General features: G+C 40.3%; 1 protein-coding gene across 1 annotated transcript; it reads left to right on the plus strand.

Moving 5' to 3' along the window:
* Positions 1-843: 843 nt before the first annotated feature.
* LOC135197010 (zinc finger protein 628-like) lies at positions 844-21,753 on the plus strand. Its single transcript, XM_064223901.1, has 3 exons — positions 844-1,559; positions 15,216-16,869; positions 17,258-21,753. The coding sequence occupies exons 1-3, from the start codon at positions 1,547-1,549 to the stop codon at positions 18,213-18,215; spliced, it is 2,625 nt and encodes an 874-aa protein (XP_064079971.1). The 5' UTR covers positions 844-1,546; the 3' UTR covers positions 18,216-21,753.
* Positions 21,754-22,043: the final 290 nt, after the last annotated feature.

Below are 22,043 nucleotides of genomic sequence, written 5' to 3' on the forward strand. Positions count from 1 at the left end.
TCCTTTAATATCTAACTCGCTGTACCTCGGAATATTTTCATATATGTAAACGGTTTATATATATGAAATATACTAATTCCGAGGTAGAGCGAATTAGATATCAAAAGACATTGGTAGCTCGAATAATTTATATGAATCACGGTGATGTGATAATTATTCATATTATATATATATATATATATATATATTTTTTATATATATCTATATATAGAGAGAGATAGAGAGAGAGAGAGAGAGAGAGAGAGAGAGGAGAGGAACGCGTAAACAAGGCAATTTCATAGCAGATATGGTGGAAGTCTACATAGGCACACACAAACGAGTCAGTGCAAACAGACAGGGGGGGGGGGGGGCGGGGAGGAGAGAGACCAAGGGGGCAGGGGCGCAAACAGGCACCTACAGGTACACACACAAACACCTGCCTTATCTCTAGAACCGACCCGTAGCGGCAGAGGAGACTACACTATCAACGGGGGGGAAAGAAACTCAGGTGCGTCCTCAGGTGAAAGAACCACCTCCAGCCGATTGGATGCCGAACAGAAAGCAATAGATTTCCAGCTGAACTTAAAACAAAAGAGAAAGAAAGAAAAAAATAATAAAACAAAAGCAGAAGGAAAAAATAAAGGCGAGTTGATATTGTTAGATAGTAAAGGGACGAGAGAGAGAGAGAGAGAGAGAGAGAGAGAGAGAGAGAGAGAGGGGGAGGGGGGGGGGCTTAAACACAGCCCTTCAAGCGAGGGGTGGTGGGCGGAAGGGGGTAGGAAGGCACACAGCATACACACGCACACATACACACACTTACACAGTCTCTCCCAGAGAGGGCGGAGGTACTAGTGGTCTATAGTTCTGTGCCTCCCCCGCGAGTCTCTCTCTCTCTCTCTCTCTCACACACACACACACTCGGGCACCACCATCATCAGTTCCCAGCACGTAACCGTGGAGGGTGGTCGGGATGTGCGGCAGCAGCGGTGCTTAAGCCTCAGTATCGCTTTGCACTCTGTTGCGAGAACGTGTTTATCAGGAGAGGCGCTCATACGAGACACGCGCTGGCTGTTCTTGAAAAACGTTTTTATCTGTGTTGGGGGGAACGTTTTATTTTCCCCCGAAAGGAAATCTGTGCTCAATTTACTTAAACGTTAGACGTCTCTGCCACACTGTTAAAATATATGGACTATCTACTACTTAGTCTTTTTTCTTTTCGCCGATAGTCGAAATTTTCGCAACGATTGGAGTTCGAGTTTTCAACGTGTGTGTGTCTCTGAAAGAACTAAGTGGGACTTTAAAATCCTTTCATTCCGAGGATGTATAAAGTTGTGGGTTGATTTATATGAAAGGAATTTCATTCCTGACCCAAACTCCAAACAAGTGCATTTTATAGAAAAAAAAACTTTATAGATTGTGTGGAGTATCAAACTCAAATCTCGCGGGATTTCATCTCGGGAGCCCTAAACAACGAAGACGATTCTCACAAGTTATTCACCAAAACGCTGGAATACTACTACATTCTCTTCGTCTCCCAGGATCTTGCTCAAACAAAATACAGGCATTCATGTTGTGCAAGGGTAAGTGCTAAGATAGTATCTTCATTTCTCTCCTTTCTTTCTTTCTTTTTTTTTATCTTGAGTAACCCTATTCCTCTCAGCACCTGTTGTTATTGTTTTATTGTAACTTTATCTGCGTGTTCCTCTTATGAATTTTCTTTCTTCTACTCTTCCAAGTCTGGTCTATTTTTCTTTTCTTTTTTTATTTCTTTTTTTTTACTTCTGGGTCATCTTCAATTTAGATCAGGAGGCTTGGTATTTTAATAGCTGGAGATTTTTATTCACTTTATTTTGATCTGGGATTTAAACTAACGTTTTCATTACGACCACGTGGTATGATACCAAGCTTTTAAAGTTACATGAGAGTAAATAGCTGATCTTTAACATTTATATTTACCTAAATTGATATTTTTCTATATCTAAACTTTAGTTGCATCGGTCTTAACCAGGATGTTAGATAAACCTCTTTTTTATTCTCTCTCTCTCTCTCTACTTTAATTCAACTCTTCTCATTCCTGAATCATTTGTACTGCAATAACATCACTTGCCAGTCCTGGGTTCGATCCCGACGCGAGGCAGAAATACAATGGCAATTGTCATCCAACTATTTTTCTCATTTTATACAAAAAAGTGTATTCGCTAGGTGATGCCAAATTCGTGAGAGCGACTTTGTACACTATGTTAGTTTTCATTCTTTAGACTTAGTCTGGTTTACGTGACCCATTTAATAGTGGGAATTAGGTTCCTACCGTGTCATGCACACTCCGATTACCCTATGACCGTGGAATTTTTTTTCTTCATAGCTCTCAACTTTTTATTTTTAATCCTGTCATTTCGGACTTCTAACATACGACAGGCTGCCTTATGATGAACACTTTTAAAGTTGAGATAGACTTAAAAGTTATAACACAGACTACATACATACTTAAGACACTCCCTATTTTATCGTAAAGGCTTACTTATGATACAGAATTCACAATGAACATTAGTCAGCCTCAAAGTAACTCAAGACAGATTCCTTACGTCTTATACTATGTTTCCCGATACGAACTTTAATCTTTCGATACTGGTTTCTACTTAACTTTAATTCACTTATCGAGCAATAAGTTCCCGCGTTAAGTCGGTTATAGCCCAGCGATAGTTGAGAGCAACGTAGGAATCGTTTATGAGAAAGTGTAAAACTTAGATACTGTGTCAATAATAATATCTCCCCTTCAGCTGTGTCATGTAACAGGGTAGTAATAATGAATTTATTTTAACCTGCTGAATCCATTCACAGACCTTGAACTCTCACGTGTCGGTCAGTGAACTGAATAGTTTGCAAATTAAAACACGATTCTCAAACAAGGTCAAACAAAACTTAACATAAATATCCAGACACTTGTCAATGTTGAACAGACTTTTTTTTCAGTAAGTTGATAAGATCAACTATATTTATGTCATGTAGATATACACATGGACTGTGATATCAGAAACTCTCTCTCTCTCTCTCTCTCTCTCTCTCTCTCTCTCTCTCTCTATATATATATATATATATACTATATATATATATATATATATATATATATATATATATATCACATTTATACAATACACATACACATACATCAATCAACGAATTTTCCCATTAAGTAGAGTGAAAAGTTAAAGCCATTTTCTCTGTAAGAGGGCAATATTGTCTGTCGCCTACGTTATCGTTTTAGAAATGTCGCTGGCTGTTATTTGCCGCTGTTTATGCGTCGCTTGGCGTTATCTCTTAATCCTGTTTGTTTGTGAGCCTGATGTTAAAGGTCCTCTCATGCTGGTACTGTCAGGGACAATCTGTGAATTGCAATACAGCCATTGTTATTATTATTATTATTATTGAAAATTAAAAGCCACAGTAGTGTTAAATATATTTATGGACATTTTAAACTCTGTGCATAAATATTCTTTCAACTTCCTTGGTTCATTATTATTATTATTATTGCTATTATTATTATAATTATCTTCGTTCAGTATTTTATTACATTTCGCACAATAACGTGCAAACAAAAATACTGACAATAGCAAATCAAGAGCGACTTGTCCAAAATTTATTAGAGAGAGAGAGAGAGAGAGAATAAACAAAATCAGGGCTCAGTTCCTACCGGGTCGAGCGAAGCAATAAGGCATCGAGCGAAGAGGACTGAAACAGAACACCACACACGGCAAAACTCTCATATTAATAATGACCTAATTTGGGATGGGATGGCGGGAGGGGGAGGAGGAGGGGGGTAGGACGGGCATTACATACCTTGATAAACCCCTCCCTCATCCCTTTCCATATCTCTGGCGGGAGCGTCCCCCCCCCTACCCCCCTTTCTCTCTCTCTCTCTTGTATATCACAGTTTTTCAAATTGTCGTTCTTTATCTCACTTTACATTCAGTTTGTTGTTAAACTGTCTGGTGACAGCAATAATTCATTCTCTCTCTCTCTCTCTCTCTCTCTCTCTCTCTCTCTCTAGGGTCGGTCTGCTGCTAATATTCAATATTAATACTCTATACTAACACGTTGCCTGCTCGAACACTTTACAATTAACATAATTCTCTCTCTCTCTCCCCTTCGCCAAGTTAAAGCGCTTACAATACTGATAATAACAATTATCTCTATGTTAACTCCCTGCATGAAGAACCTGCTACAAGAAAAACTCACTCCCTCTCTCTCTCGATGTCGCCGTGTTCGAAGCGTATCGCTCAATTATCCTAAAGCGTCGGCAAAGAGATGTTCAGCTGTAATTGGGGTTCCTTGGATACGGGTGGTGCGGGTACGCCCTTAAGAAAGATAGTTCCTTATTTTTTTATTTTTTTATTCCTCATTTTTTTTTTAGCTTTTGGATGTTCTAGTCAGGCATCCTCTCCTTTTGTTTAATATCTATTTCTATGGAGGAATCGGGGAAGTTGGGGGGGAGGGCAATAGGCAAATGTTTTTTTATGTGTTTTGATTATATATATATATTATATATATATATATATATATATATATATATATATATATATATATATATATATTATAGTGTGTGTGTGTGTCTGTGAATGTTCGTACATGTGTACAAGGACACTTAGCATGTTGCCTGTTTGTTTGTTTGTACGTAACGTATATTTTCCATCCTTAAAACATTGTACGTAAGTAGTAAGAAAGCCTGGATTGATTATAAACACACACACACACACACATATATATATATATATATATAGCCGCCTTCTCCACATTTACAGCTTTAATGGAGTAAAATCTCGAGCTGCTACAATAATAAATTAGGAAGGTTTTTACTGCGGCTGTGAAAAAAAATCCCTTGAGCAATTACATTCAGTCCTTTCTTCTATTAATTATTATCTATACGTTTTGAAGGGTTGGGAATAGGATGTCGGCAAATCTCTCTCTCTCTCTCTCTCTCTCTCTCTCTCTCTCTCTCTCTCTCTCTCTCTCTCTCTCGGGTGTATATTATGCGCGTGTATGCATGTATGTAATTCATCTTAAGCTTGTGGAAATGGCCCCAGTATTGACCAACTAATTTGCATATTCATATAACTATTTAATTATTTCAATTATCTAAAACAAATGTCCGTAAGCTACTATTAAAGATACCGTGCAAAAACAAACAACATACAAGTCGCGCGCACGCGAGAGAAAGAGAGAGAGAGAGAGAAAGTTCCTTCCTCTTTCTCACAAAAAAGTCCACTTTATAAATGAATCCGGTGATTAAATAATCGCCAAAATACACATTCTATGAAATCGTACCCTTATCACCTGAGGTTGTGGGAGGAGGAGGAGGAGGATGGGGTGGGGTGGGGTGGGGGGGGGGGGTGTTGAGAACCCCAAAATGCACCTGACCCTCTCTAATGAACTAAACACTTTTGTAACAAAAGCCTTCCTTTACAACCCACCCCTCCCCTTTCACTCTCTCTCTCTCTCTCTCTCCGTCTTGTATATACAACGGCTATTGTGTGACGCGACCTTATCCCCTCCGCTCCATTGATGATCCTTAAATACCCTGAATGGGGAAGTCGTTTAAGCGCGTAATGCATCATTACAATGACGTCATTTTTCGCTCGTCAATCGCCCCCTTACCTGTGGGTCTTTGAGCTCTCTATTCGCCGGAGTCGCTCCGATTATGACCATGATGCCGTTCGGTGGGCGAGAGCGCTCGTGCATGAACTTTGGACGGATGGATGACGGCGCTGGTTTTTTTTTCGAACTTCATAGTAATAAATCTATAATAATTATATAATATCATATTATATACGAAGGAAGCGGACACCCCACCCCCCCCCCCTCTCTCTAAAACATGTCCTATTAACAGGATGGCTGCATCATTCGGGTAAATTTTTTATTGTCTTCTGAGTTTTCAATATAATTCTTATCTCTTGTAATATTGGTCAATAACTGATCTACGTTCATACTTTAGCGAAGAAAAAAAAACATCAGCATCGTAAATACATATACATCCTTTATATTTAGAATAAAGGCTGCTGTAAATACGCTGCTAATGTATTTAACTTCACCAAAGTACGAACACTGGTCAATAATTATCCAATATTAACGTAGATGAGGAAAGAATTACAAGCAAAACTGAGAAGACACAATTTAAAATTAATTATAGTTATAATATTACTATCAATAAAACCTAATAATAATATGGTTTTCGACATGACAGCCTTCGGTGCGTTGCTCACCAGTTTAAGCAACAATGAGAAAACCACAATTAGAAAAATAGACAAGAACTTCTATAAAATTAATGCAGCTGATGCAGCAATAACAGTTTAATAAAATATTAATTATGGTGATAATGATCTTCTCAACATGAATAATGCTACAAAAATAACACCAACAGCAGTGCAATAAAAGTTAAAAATACGGCGGATACTATACGACACAACAATGAGTAAGGCCAAAGGTTCATCACGTATAATTCGTACTTATTTAATACTTCAACATTCAAACATTTATATAACAATTAATTTCTTCACAAGTAATTCAAATATAACTTTGGTTGAACTGATTTGAAAGTAATGATATTCTTTTCAAGCGAGGCGATTTGCAAGTAAATTTGGGAATTGCTCGAGCGATTACTGTTTATTTTTAAAAAAATAACACAAAACATACTAAATCCTCTGAATGTTTAACATTATCAATAAGTTACCCACACACACACTATATATATATATATATATATATATACTATATATATATATATATATTCATATATATGAATATATTATATATATATATATATATATATATATATATATATATATATATATATATATATATATAATATACATGAATCCATGCCTTTTGAATGAATACTCTAAGGGATTTTATATATTTCAAGTTAATAACCTAACTTGTTTTACAATGGAACAAAGTACCTGCAGTAACGCGTAGTGCAATTTACCAGGCATTTTCGTTGACCCTTGAAGTGAATTATATTGATTTAATTTTTCGGAGCGAACTATCATGTTATTTTTCTACAAAATCTTATCTTACGAACATAAAAAAAATGCTCCAACAATACTGTTTCCAAGTAGTTCCCAGTTGTTTCTCTTTTCTTAGCTAATCAAAATAAGGTTTAAACCTGAATACTGCAGTTTTACGTCTTGAGAGAGAGAGAGAGAGAGAGAGAGAGAGAGATAGTTCCTTGAATACGTACAACCTGTATGCATTACTTAAAGCTGACAGCAGTTTAAAACTTACGGAATCTTGCACAAACAGAATGTTATCACTCAACCGTTGCCTAGCTACAACGACTGCTTCAGCTAGCTACTATTAATACTGCAGCTATTACTCATAGTAATGGTAATGGCAATTCTTCTGATAGTGATAGTATTATTCAATTCATGCTTAACCGTTGCTATTATTAGCGCTATACACTAATGTTTCTCATTGATAATATATGAATGATAACATTCGGTTATTCAGTTCATGCTTTATCATTGCTATGCAATTATACTTATCGTAATATTATGAATGATAACAATCAACAGTACTGCCATTACTTATCATGCGCACCGTTATTGAGTCCAGCAATAGCTACGTTGCTTCGACCCTTTTCATACATTCTCCCCTCAAGAGGGCTGTCTGCTGTCCATGATATCTTGGAAGAGGGGAAAGCGAGGGGAAGGGGGAAGAGAGAGCGAGCACGAGAGGGGAATAGAAAAGGGATTTCCAGGTGCGCGTTGGATTTCCCCTCTTCCCCTCCCCCCCATCTACCCTTCCACCCTTCTGAGTCTCTTAGCCTTTAGCACACCTTCCCCTCCTTTTCTCTCTTGCCTAATAATTCTCTCTTTGCTCCCCTCACTCACTCACTCTCTTTCTGCCTTCTTTTAGCCCTTTCCATATTGTATGTCCTAACTTCCAGCCCTGATTTTCGTGTGGATCTCTCTCTCTCTCTCTCTCTCTCTGGGCCTTTCCATATTGAATGTCCGAACTTCCGACCCTCTTTTTTTTTTTTTTCTTCACAGTGGATCATCCCTCTATCTCATTCCTTTCCTTTACTGCCGTAACCCTTTCCTGGGCTGGTTGGAGAGAAAGAGAGAGAGAGAGAGAGAGGGGGGGGGGGGGTCCTATCAAGGGGCCTTCCCGAATTCCCTCCTCCCGATACCGTGTTACTTTTCCTTTAGCAAAACCAATAAGAAAATATAAAAAAAAATGTAAAGAGAGAGAGAGAGAGAGAGATTCGTTACTGTTCATGAGGAGGCGAGGGGGTACAAATATCATGTATTCTGAAATAACTTTGGAAGGACCTGCCTGCCTGCCTACCTCCTCTCCTATTATTTTTCTTGCACAACGACCGCAGGTTCCCTCACCCTCCTTCAGGTGTGGGTTATTCCCAAAAAAAGCAGCGCAACGCGAATGCCATCGGAAACGGCCTTTCCTGTCATACTTGGTGTCCATCTTTGTGTCTGTGTGTGTGTGTGTGTGTGGAGGGAGGGGGTTTTCCGCGGATATACATTCCCTGCCACCCTGTCCCCACACTCCCCACACCCACAGCCAAACCCACACTACGACACACACACACTTTCTCTCTCTCTTTCTCCTCCCTTTGGTCCTCCGACTTCGAACCCCCCCCCCCCCACCAACCCCTCTCCCTATCCATAAGCAAACCTGGCACTACCATGCTAACACATGCGTTCGCGCGCGCGCGCTCTCACACACAGTGGAACTAGACTTTCCACTGAGCCTCTTCGTTACGACTGGTTTTCCCTCGATATATTTTCAGCACCTTTCAACTGACTGGATGAAAACTAACATTTTCAGTCAAGTGTCTGTCAGTCAGTCAATCATCAGAAAACCAACAGGATCAGTTAGGTCACTCGAACATTCCTCAGTCACTTCACCGCCAGAGGACCTAGATACTTTTCAGTCATTCACTCAGCCATTACACCGCATGGAGCGCCCAGAATTTTTTCCCAGCTTTTTTTTTCTCTCTCTCTCTCTCCATCCCTCGACACCCACACGGACACACAGCTACCTGAACCTTCTTCCCTCTCGAGTCTCGACTTGTATGGAAGAACGATCCATACGCCCCGGACCATAAGCGAGCTCCACCTCCTACCCCTCCCCCTTCCCACCTCCTCCTCCTCCTCCTCCTACCTTGAAGGATAGGGGGCTCGTCCTCGACGTCCTCAGCACCGTTGTTTTTATCAACCCTCCCTCCCTTCCTCCCTCACTCTCTTCTCCCACTCCCATGGGTATATATAAAAAAATCCCTTAACGGGTCATCCTCGTAAAGTCAGGAGACGCCATGCGAACTCTTATTTAATATGATCCAGTCAATAGGAGGAGTGATTTCGACCGGGAGCATTTAAAAATGGACGAGAGAGAGAGAGAGAGAGATAACAGACGTAAAGGGTATTATTTTCTAGTCTCCATTTCCAGCTAAACACCTTATCGCACACACATACACAGAATATACGACGAGGGTAGTTTCATTAACAACTGAACACTTTATAACACACAAAGAGAGAGAGAGAGAGAGAGAGAGAGAGAGAGAGAGAATACACGATGTGGGCATTATTTCCTATAGTTCCATTTACAGCTGAACATTTCATGAGAGAGAGAGAGAGAGAGAGAGAGAGAGAGAGAGCCTGAGTGCGAGTGAGTGGGCTGGTGGTGCTGGGGCTCTCTATTAGTAGCGCATGTGTCTATATCCATCTCGCCGCGCTGCCCATCTTGTGACCATTGCAAGGTCCCTCTTCGTCGGTGGGTTGGTTATAGTAGGTACCACCACCACCACCGCCGCCGCTTGCCACCGGAGGGAGGGATGGGGTGGGGAGAGGGTTTGAGAGACTCCAAATGAGGATTTATGTTGCTTCTCTTTCGGCCACCTTCCCCTTTACCCCTTGAGTACTCTCTCTCTTCTCTCTCTCTCTCTCTCTCTCTCTCTCTCGTTAAATGCTCAGATGTATGTTTATAACAGTAATGTCCAAAAACGCGCGCTCCTCTCTCTCTCACTCATATATATATATATATATATATATATATATATATATATATATATATATATATATATATATATATTGTGGTAAACGGCAAATGGGAACATTGTCCAAACTTATCTCTCTATCTCTCAAGTAAAAAGTTACTGAGAGTTCAAACTTTACATGGAATAAGGCAACATCGTATTTTCACCTTTCTCTCCTCTCTGGTAAAGAGAGAGAGGGAGTGAGAGAGCTAGAGAGAGAGAGAGGATGAAGTGGCGGGGTGACATACCACTCAAATAAGGGAGCCTCTGCTGATATTAACACCCTCCCCCCTCCCTTCCCCCCACCTCCCCATGTGCATACAAACAAGACAGGCAGAATGACACACACACACCTGTATGGAGGCACCTATTCTTGCATCATCGCTTCCAACTCCATAAATGGTTTCTTTCCCCTCTCCCCCCTTTTGGAGATGATTACGGAATCCCCCTCCTCCTCATCCTCCTCACCTCAACCCCGAATTCTCCCCCCACCACCACCCCTTCCCGCCCCTCCCATCTTTCTTCTTCTGCCAAGTTCTTTCTGCTGCTTTTGTTTTTATTTTCTGCCCATCCATACTTGATCTGCTCATCATTTTGTTGTATTTACGCTTATTTTTACGTTCCATTCCTTACTAACTTTCCTTCTTCTTTACGCTTCCCTTACTCTTTCGTCGTTATTTGCGTGTTCATTTTCTATTAATCGCCTTAAATGAATTCTCTCCTCGACTGACCAGTCCTAAATGCCACTTCAAATGGTTCCGCTTTAATATTTCCCCGCAGGAGAAACAGAGAGATTCTTGAGACTCACGAATACGTCAAAGAAACACATCTATAAAAGTAACGTTTCACACTATTGGCATTATCAATGGCATTAAATGTCCCTTTGCCCTGAAAAAAAATACAAAAGACTTTATGTTTCCATGTCCAGTACACAAGAAGGAGAAAACTCGGTGACTGGAATTAGACGGTAAGGGAAAGTGGGTGGCGATGAGAGAGAGAGAGAGAGTATCAGGGATTAGGGAAGGGAGTGTGTAAGATGTCAGGCGGAGGGAAGTGACAAGAGGTAAGGGTTGAGGGAGAGGTGCTGACGTCCGGGTGAAATTATGTATTAGACAGCGAACACCGACCAGGGGGGGGGGGGGGGACAAAGGGGGGCTAGGTAAGGCAGGAGGGGACGAAAGTGGGAGCCAGTGACATATAGAATTATTGAAGAGAGAGAGAGAGAGAGAGAGAGAGCGAGCAACCAGGCCACCAAAGTAGTGATTGATACTTCCAACGGGAAAGTGGTGTAGCCTCTCACAGCAATGTACTACCATATGTATTATTTTCCAATATGTCTTGACCTTGCCACCCCTCCCCTAACACCGACATTGATTTAATGATCTGTTCACTACGATCACACGCCCCCTGTCTCTTTTACATTCGCCGAGTGATTTCTGCTCATTCCTGGACTCGATTCTTAATCCAACATTAAGACCTCTCTCTGCGTCAAGGAAATGAAATGAATTTGTTCTTGAGCACCAATGCGAGATGTCCCGGACGTATGGATTGTGACTTGATTCTCGGCTCGGCCAACGCGGAATCAGAGGAATTTATTGCTGGTGATAGAAATTCGAGATAGAAATTCATTTCTCGATATAAAATGGTTCGGATCCCATAATAAGCTGTAGGTCCCGTTACTAGGTGACCAATTGGTTCCTAACCACGTAAAAATATCTAATCCTTCGGGCCAGCCCTAGGAGAGCTGTTAGTCAGCTCAGTGGTCTGGTGAAACTAAGATATATTTAACGTGACTGGGTACCAAGTTCGAAAGTTATACAATCTATGGTTAAGCTTCCTATGTAATTAAAATTCTTAAGAGATGAGGAACACCCCTCTCCTGAATCGGTTCAAGATCACCTGGAGGCCTGCTGTACCTTTCTGCTTAATCCTTCCGCTTCCAATACAATATTTTCGGTCTTCCGCTTTAATAGAGGTTCTTATTTCACGTCCCTCTGATCTCTCTTCAGTTCTACCATATTTACTCTAGAAGTTCAGTGATGTTACTCTTCGTTTGAGGAGCAGCTGTCTTTAGACCTACACGCTGCAAAAGTTAGGTTTGTACGCGAGCGAATTTCGGTAAAAAAAAAATCGCATATTTTAAAGCAAGTCATGTGAAATTGTACCGACATAATTCCAAAATATCCAAATTTTTTTATTATTATTATTTCACACTATTCCTTATTTCTTTCCGTGTTTCCTATTCGAGAGGGATGGGGATGCTCTGAAACCACAGTATTAATTTATCTTTAAAAAATGATGTTTTATCCTCAATAGGTTATTGTCTTGAGACCCCCCCCCCCCCCCCCACCCCCCCCCCACCCCCCCCCCCCCCCCCCACACTCGACTGCAGACAGACGGAGCGCCAAAACTGTCCTTGGTTGAATGTACTACTGAATACTGATATGGCTTTCATCAACAGCCTTCTGGGGCTTTCTGAATTTATCTTCAATAACTTTACACTACCGTTTTGCTTGTTTTGTTAGAGCCTGTATCGATTTAATTCGTTTTTCTTACGTATTAGAATAGAACATAGGAGGTTTTGGGCCAGAGGCCAAGTTCTGGGACCTTTGAAGTCATTCAGCGCTGAAATAGAAATCGACAGCAAAGAGGCTTGAAAGGTGTAACAGGGGGGAATCCTCGCACCATGAATCAATTGTTAGGAGAGTTTGGAAAGTATGATGGAAGAAAGAGAATATAAACGGATGTATAGGTAAAAACAATGAAAGGCATTGCCAATAGGGGCCGAAGGGACGCTGCAAAGACCTTTAAAGTAATGTCTACAGTGCACCGCATGAGGCGCATTGACGGCATTACCCCCCCCCCCCCCCCCCATGGGATTCATCTACATTATCATGTTATCTTCGCTCAATCGACTGGATCAATCTCGCAGTTTTAAATTACATAGTGTTAGTCGCTTTGTCTGTAGCAATATTTGCTTCCATTTGCCTTTAAATGTTCGCTGTGACGTGACAAACTGACTTCCCTTCAATATCTCACCTTCGGCGACGACGAAACTGACATCGATTACGGGGGAAGATACCTTATTATCTTTCTTTCGTTCCTTCAGGATGGGCTGGTTTCGAGCATCTTCACATGAAAAGCCAATGGGACGAAGAACTTGATGTCCTTTTCTAGCCCAGGCCCGAAAGAAGCGACAGATTCTATATATGTTAAGTAAACCTTAGTTTAACCAGACCACTGAGCTATCAACAGTTCTCCTAGGGCTGGGCCGAAGGATTAGATGATTTTACGTGGCTATGAACCAATTGGTTACTTAGCAATGGGACCTACAGCTTATTGTTGGATCCGAACCACATTACATTGAGAAATGAATCTCTAATCATCAGAAAAAATTCCTCTGGTTCCGAACTCGGGCTACCAAATTGGTAGGCGGGTACGCAACCCACTCGTTCCATGAGGAACTTACGGTCTATAACATTTTTGCAGTGAATAGCGTCACAAGTAAAGTCTCCCTTTGCATACACGGCAGTCACGTGACATATATACCCTAATGACGACATAATTTCCCAGAATGAATTCATTATACTGAACGCAAGAATATATCTATTACCAAACTTGGCGATTGCGGAAGTGAATCACGTCACCTACATTGACTTAAAAAATATGCGAAGTTTTATTCATTTCCAGTATAACCGGAAGCGACCACAACTTATTCACCAAGTAGCCAAGACATCATGAATCAACAATATGAATGTGGTTATAATGATGAAGACTTGTTACATTTTTCCTTTTATCTGTTACTGCAACTTATGCTTGAGAGAGAGAGAGAGACGAGAGGAGAGAGAGAGACGAGAGAGGAGAGAGAGAGAGAGAGAGAGAGAGAGAGAGAGAGAGAGAGAGAGAGAGAGAGGGTGTAGGTAAATGGGTGGGGCAGCAGCAGATGGAGGGTGTAATTAATGAATTGAAGACTCGCGTTTTAAATGACACGAGATTGAATCCGGTTCCGGAAGTTGCAAGGGAGTTGCAAGGTTGTTAAAACATTGATGATAATAAGAATAATAATAGTATATTTCGATCTGTGACTCACATTGTAAATAACCACCAAACAGTTGTAGCTTTTTCCCACGAGCAGTGAAAGTTAACATTCTATAACACAAGTCGATCAAAATCATATATATATATATATATATATATATATATATATAATATATATATATATATAATATATATATATATATATATATGTATAATATATATATATATATATATATATATTATATATATATATATATATATATATATACTGTAGACAGTATAGTTTACACAGATACGAACACATACATGTATTACACACACACACACACACACACATATATATATTATATATTATAATATATAGATATATCTAATATATATATATATATATATATATATATATATATATATTATATGTGCATATGTATGTATGTATAATACGTGTGTGTGTGTATGTATAAACTAGTCTACAGTATGCCTCACCGAACTGAACCAGTAAACGGATACAGATAATAACATCCTTTAGTGTCAGGTGCGATTCCACCGTTTAGGGCCTTCAACGCTGAAAAAAAAACCAGCAATTTTTTTTTTGAACACCGAGATTTAATATTTTCACTAGCATCTAATTATGTTACTAACAGTCTCTTAATGTCATCGTCACGGGTAACATTCACGTAAAACTATTTTTTGTTTACATAAACATGATTATATACTTAATAATTGGGCTTTGCGTATGCTGTTCACCCGTATTGTTACGACGAGAGAGAGAGGGAGATTGACTAAACGTTGTCAGTATTGGCTATTTAGTACATGGAATTTTTCGAAGGAATGCAAACATGTGGGCAGTTGACTGTAACTATAAGAAATATGGTATGGAGGAAAAGTAATTTCTGTGATATATATAACTAAAATAAAAGAAAAGCAGGAGAAAAAGGTACCTCATCAACTTGATGTTCCTTGCTTTATACACTGCGACAGGTGCAGTATAAAATGGCACCTGTGAACTGTTTAGAGAAACACCTGCAAGCCGGGTTTAAGTAGAGGGGAAATTGGATCAGAGGGGAGTAGCATTAAAATTATAGGGTGATCGCACTACCACTAATCAACCAGCGTTGAATTCTTCATTAAGTCAATTTCTTCTTCTCTGTTGCAGATGATGCGACGGTAACAATGCGGACGAGCGAAGTCATGAACCAGGCAGCAGCAGCAGCAACGGCAGGCCTGGGTTCAGGTCTGCTGGCTCTGGGAGGAGCCATGACCACCACATCATCCCCTAACGCCAAGGGCACAACAGCTGCGGGAGTCTCTCCTGTGCTGTCGTTCGACCTGACTGCCTACACCCAGATCTTGCAGCAAATGGCGGCCAAAATATACCCGTACGACCCGGCGTCCGTGGCCGCCTCGTTAGCTGTTCTGAATCCAACATCTCATCTGCCGTTAGCCCTCACTGCTCCCCACGCTCTCGCTCTCACCACCAAAACCTCCTCAATAGGAAGTGGCAAGTTGTCTGCTGCCGACGATACACCAACCAGCACAGACAGTGACAGCTCTTGGCAGAATAATGTCAAGAGTGAACCAGCTGCCAAGGAAGAAGAATGTGAAACTGCACTTGACCTAAGGACACAAGGCCTGAAGTCCCTCTACTCATCCTACCGACGTGCCACCCTTGATGACATCAAACCGAAGGTAGTGGAAGATATATGGATTGAAAACGACATCAGACTCACGTGGACAGAATCAAAAGTAGCGGCATACAATCCAGCCCAAAAACTATTCATGTGTGTCGATTGTGAGTGTGTTGGGTTTCTGTCTAGAGTAGCAGAGCATTGGTTAGGTGCCCACGCTAACCTGAGGGTGTTCTCTTGCCCCAGATGCCCATACACATCTGCTTGGTCACGCTGTGTAAAGATGCATCTCACAAGACAACACAATGAACAGTTTGCAGACACTACAATGTGGAAGGAGAATTCAACTCTCATGGAGGTGACTCGTCTGATGCAAGAGCTTCGTAACAAAGTAGAAAACAGAATAGACTCTAGCAACACATTAGCAGACAAGCGTTTTTACTGCCCTCACTGTCCTTATGCCACTGACAGACGGGACCTCTACACCCGTCATGAAAATATTCACAAAGATGACAAACCTTTTCATTGCTACTTGTGTTTCAAACAGTTCAACCGTGCAGACCACGTCAAAAAACACTTTGTGAGGATGCATCCCGAGACCGAGTATGAAATATCCAAAATCCGCAAACAGCCAGGAACAGGAAGAGTTGCTGCGCGATCCCCTCCTTCCCCAGTGGCATCACTCCCAACAGAAGCTCCTCAACCACCTAGAGCTGTGACACCAGTAGCAGCCCCACCTCCAGTTGTTGTAGTACCTCCAGTACCGTCTCCCCCAACTGCTACTCCAGCAGTATCTGTGTCTGATGTGGCAACAGCTATGAGTGCTCCTTCCACTCCTGAAGAATGCAATCCACCATCTCCTGCGGGAGTAATAACTATGGGCTTAAGTCTGAATGTTATAACTGGAAATGAAAGCCCAGATGTTGGTCGTGGACGAAGGCGAGGAGATCGAGCATACACTTGCCCCTACTGCCACTGGTCAGGAAGTGACAATTGGTGCCTCAAGCGACATATGAATACACACATAAAGCCATTTGCATGTGTTATGTGTGACTACAAAGCTGCCAGGGCTGAACGGCTGTCCACTCACGTGTGGAAAGTTCATAACAAGAGAATCTGTAACAAGTGCAATTTTCTTGCTGACACCCAAGAACGTCTGCTGGAGCATACCCGTGAAGAACAGTGAGTATTAAAAAGCTACTGAGATATTCATGCATATTTTCATCAAGCCCTTATTGACAATTTTTTAATTTAGAAAAAACTACCAGTTCCATGAAATTATAAAAATCTTTAGTATAAAATCAAAATTTTGCTAACTCACTGATTAGATTATCTAACTACTTCTTGAAAGCTACAAAACAAAAAAAATTCACGAGTATCTTCAAGCGTACTTGATTAGCAAAAGGATACAATCAGTGAAATTGAATAAATGAGCTGGCTTTGAAAAACTAAATATTATAGCTACCTCTTTAAATCAATATTGTCAATCAGTCAAATTCTGAATCCCTTCCTTAACATTAGCTCAATAGTTTCTAAATCATTGACGAATAACTGTTTTGTTTCCTTACAGTCACAACAACCCTTACTCCAGACGGTACATCTGTTCTTCGTGTGGTCTCACTTTTGACACCCGTCCTGCACTCGAGACTCACCAGCATCTGAGCCACCCAAGAATAACCCGCACCACCACCATCCCATCCACCACACCAGCTGTGCAGGAAACAGCACACGACTTATCTATGAAAACAGAAATTAGGTCTGAACCTTCACCACCTTCCTCACCGTTGATATGCCCAGTGAATGGTTGTAGTCAGACCCTAAGTGGTGGTGGGGCCTTGGCTGAACATGTGCGCAGTGATCATGGTGGAAGTGGTGCCTCTTGCTGTCCACACTGTGGTTACCAGTTGACACATGATGAGCTGTCAAGAGATCATTGGCTCACACACCACAAGGAAGTATGTGCTGCATGTGTACATGTGTTTACCGCTGTGTATGGTCCTCAACTCTGGAAAAAGGTACACGTACGCCCAAGTTCTCTGGAGAGTCCCCTGGATGCCATTGTGACTGGTCTTAATCGTAAACGTACTGTCACTGATGTTTTTCCATCACCAGTACCAGCAATTGCCAATACTCCAACAATGATTGAGTCTGCTATTCCAGCAGCTAATCGAGAATCACCTTCTCCAGTAGCTGAAGTACAGGAGCCTGATACTGAAAGATTCAGCAAGAGATCAAGGAAGCAAAGTTGCCCAAAGAAAGTCATAACAGTGGCAGAATCAGAATCTAATGAAGAGTCTACCTCTAGCACACCCCGCCGCAGAGTACCTCTCAAAGTGAAAAGGAAGGGTCTGGCCAATCACCCAGGCTTTGCAAATCGCCAGTGCCGTCGGTGTCCTCGTCGTCCAATCTTTTCATCTAGGGCTCGACTACAGTTGCACATGAGATGGACCCACGGTCGACGCGGTATAAGTCATCGTAACCTTGCTCACAAAGCTGCCTCTGCCCAAGTGAAATCAGCAGTCCACTAGTTAAACCTAGTTTGATTTTAATTCAGTTGGTACAACGGGTAGAAATTTGTTGGAAACAACTCTTGCAATGTTTTCCTTGAAACATTTAGCTACCTATGTTAGGTGGTTATGATTACGATAGCGTATGTAAGGATGTACTAATCATCTGGTAATATAGTAACCTTATATTGCCACTGTCAGTGTGGTTCATTTACATACTTGCAAAATATGTATATATTGACTGAAACTATAACGCTAATCCTATTTTTCTAGGATTAATATTAATTTATTATTTGACCTTTTCCTTAATTTTTCCAAGCAGTTGTATGCAATCACTCCTTATCCTTCCATTTACAATTCCATTATCTTGTCCTAAGATACAATTCCATTTGGTATGTCCTAACGTTAGAGATGTGGAGATTCTGAGTACAATTATTAGTTTACTGAATCAGGCGTGTTTATCTCTTAGATAAGAATGATGACAATACCTCTGTCAAACTGCGAGAAGTGGCTGTATGTTTACAAAAGTAATTGATGTTAAAAGCTCAATTCAACCCTTTTATGAGTGTGTGTGTAAGTGGGTATGTTTTGATACAAAGGAATACTTCGATTAAGAATAGGATCTAATTGGATCGCAAGAAATCCTGGAATCCCACCAGGGGGTGTAAATAATGGATATTTTGTTACACCTTTTGTAGGTTATAAACATTTGGTTGTGGGACTTAGAATTCTAACCCCTCTCGAAAGGGCAACTTCAAAGGTTGTGGACTGGGTTGTGAACGTGTGGATTGCCAACCTGCTGCATGACACTTAAAAAGAGGACCGTAAGAGAGAAAGAGAGGGATGAATGATGAGGAAGAAAATAGTCCTTCCTCCTCATTTCTAGGGACCCTTTGAGACGGATGCCTGATTGTACGTTCATGATTTAGTTTGAAGAAGAAGCAATGGCTCAGGCAGTACTTTAAATTTATTTGCTTTTTTTTTCTTTTGATCTTTCTTAGAATCATTTTGTAGATGTGTATGAGTAAAAATTAAAGTGGGAATGAAAAAAAAGGTTAATACTTTTTTTCTTTTGAAACGTCCCACAGATAATATTTCAATAGCCGAAGACTGTGCTGGGCCGGCAGGGATTCATTTTTAGGGAATTGTTGGGACGTCTGTGAAGGAACAGACTAACTGGGAACAAGGAGAGGAACCAAACGGTTCTCACAGTTGGATGTACGTAGACTCTCTCTCTCTCTCTCTCTCTCGAAGGGAGGTAGGGAGGGCGAGGACCGTTTTTTGGGGGTGAGCGTTTCTCAAGTCCAAATCAGACCAAAGATTTTGTTGATAATAATATTCTAGGACTGTGAATCTGTTTTTTCGTGACTTTGTCGCCTTCCGTTGTTAATTATAATTATTATGATTATTGTTACGTTGCAACCCGATGGATTTCTGTGATTCTTATTGTTACTATGTAATATGGAATGTCTAAATGATTTCCCTTTAATATTGTGGGTCAGGTTTGACTATAGCCTTCGTAATCTACTATTTTATTTCCTGACTACTCAACCTTGACCCCAGACTCAAGTTTCTTCTTTTGGGGGACTTGCAACCAGGGATTGTGATTTTTATTTTGTGATTTATTAAAAAAAAAGCAGTTGTAGACTTGGCCCTCTAGTCAGACTGTTGCCAAAGTACTGATATATACAAAGCCAATTAACTATTTATACGCTGAACTGTGTAATAACTACTACTCTTGACCAAATGTGTTTGGTGCTAACAAGCAGTGTTTCACTGTAGCCATAAATTCTTTCGATTAAGTCTGTCTGTTTGTCTGTCTGTGAATTTGAGACCATGGGCTTTTGGAATAATCCCGCTCGATACACACAGCAACCCATTTTCTAATCTGATTCTGAAAATCAAAATAACCTGTTATCCTGAAACGTGTGTCAATTATTTTCCAAACAAGAAAAAAAATATGCTCAAAACCCCACACACACACAGGTGTTGTGCCTACAATAATAGCCTCTTTGTTAACCTTGTAAATAGCATTTCTCCGTTTTTGTGACATTTGTGGATTCCTCAGTCAGAAAAACACAACTCAGGAGTCTAGTTGTGAAGAAACAGTTTTAAAAAGATTTTTTTTTTTGGACCACACGCCGCAAAAAGCGACGAAAGCGACAGAAAAGAAGAAGAGGGTTCTCCTAAACGACTATTTTTCGCCTGGACAATTCTGAGCTTCCGGTACAGTTCATCAGGATTACTGCAAGTGCGCGACATTTTGGCCAAACACTTGAAACCCTCGTCTTTCTTCTGTCTCTCCGTTCGCCGTTGCGAATAAAATCTCAGTGATGCAGACAATGGTACCTGGAGTCACCTTGTAGCCTATTTATTGTAAAGGATATTACAAACAGGTGTCTTGGAAGGATATGTGAGGGTGTCGTCGAGGTATTTTCAATGTGAACTCCATTCCCACTGGTAAAGAGGGGACTGATGTCAACCATTTTGATCTGTCAACAGAATGTCATGGTAGAGTAATACCCTTTTTCTAAAAATAAAACACACAAGTCACGAAGTGCATTTCCTTCACAGACAAATGTCTTTTGTAGTAACTTAACTCGATTTAATGCTCACCGTTAAACAGGAGTTTTAGCAGCATCGAACTTACAATAATATATAAAAAGGAAAAAGCAATTTCTTTTTTTACGTGTGTGTGCGTGTGTGCGTGAGTGTGTCTTCTAATCACAGTCGTAAAGTCCTTGACCTTATCCTTTTACTGTACAAGTCATTCATGAAAACAAGAAAATCCTTCGAGCCCCTTCCATTATTTATAGTTGGTACAGAAAAGATGGAGTCTCGTGGAAATCCAAACAGACTTCTTTTTTTTTTTTTTTTTTTTTTTTTTTTTTTTTTTTTTTTTTTTTTTTTTTTTGAGATGGTTGCAACTGTCCTGGCCGTCAAATTGAACATGATGACGATGACGGCAAAAAATTTCATTTAAATAAAAAAAAGAATATTTTGGTGACTAATCAGGGTAAAACTCTGCAATTCCAACATGATGTAGATAGTTTACTTTTTTTTCTTTTTGGAGGGTAGGGGGATGAGGAGCCGTGAGACTCCAAGACTCCCTAACGCGACCTTGTGTCCCCTCGTATTAAAAGAGGCTTCGTTTAGTCAATAAAACATAAGAAAGTCTGTTCAATGGACTGATTCAATGAGCTGTGAAATACTGACGATTCTTCCAAGGCGTTTGTCTCATTTTTTTCCTTTATTCTACTCTTCTGTATCAAACGTGTATGATATATTTCCACTGTATTCCAAAGTTCAATTTTTATAGAGCTGTCACCATGTTTTTTTTTTTTCTCGCGTAGGTAGAAAATGTAGAACTGTTTCATCTGTTTTTTCCCGGGACTGTCTTGTATTTTTACGACTAAATGGAGTCTCCGAGGCGGTTATCCAATTATAACCTGTTTCTGTCTTGACTTGTTTATACACCGACCATTCCCTAATGCCTTCAATTACCTCTTACTAGTAATGTACTTTTTCATACCAATAAAGGAAATTATGATATTAAAAAGACTGACGTTTCTTTCCGTCCTTCTGTATAATGTGTTAATACTGTGCTCTATGGAGACACGTACCTGCCTTACAATGCCTTACAATCATCATCACAAACAGCATTTTCGTAATAATTGACATTATTACAATGATAACAAAGCAAGGAATTACACAATAAATAAAAGTCCCAATGATTATTTCGCCTACTTTGATACCCAATGATTAATTTGTCTACTTTGATACCCAATGATTAATTTATCTGCTCTGATACCCAATGATTTATTTGTCTAATTTGAAACCCAATGATTG

Source organism: Macrobrachium nipponense, chromosome 18 (genome assembly GCF_015104395.2).
Source record: "Macrobrachium nipponense isolate FS-2020 chromosome 18, ASM1510439v2, whole genome shotgun sequence".
NCBI classification, from domain to species: domain Eukaryota; kingdom Metazoa; phylum Arthropoda; class Malacostraca; order Decapoda; family Palaemonidae; genus Macrobrachium; species Macrobrachium nipponense.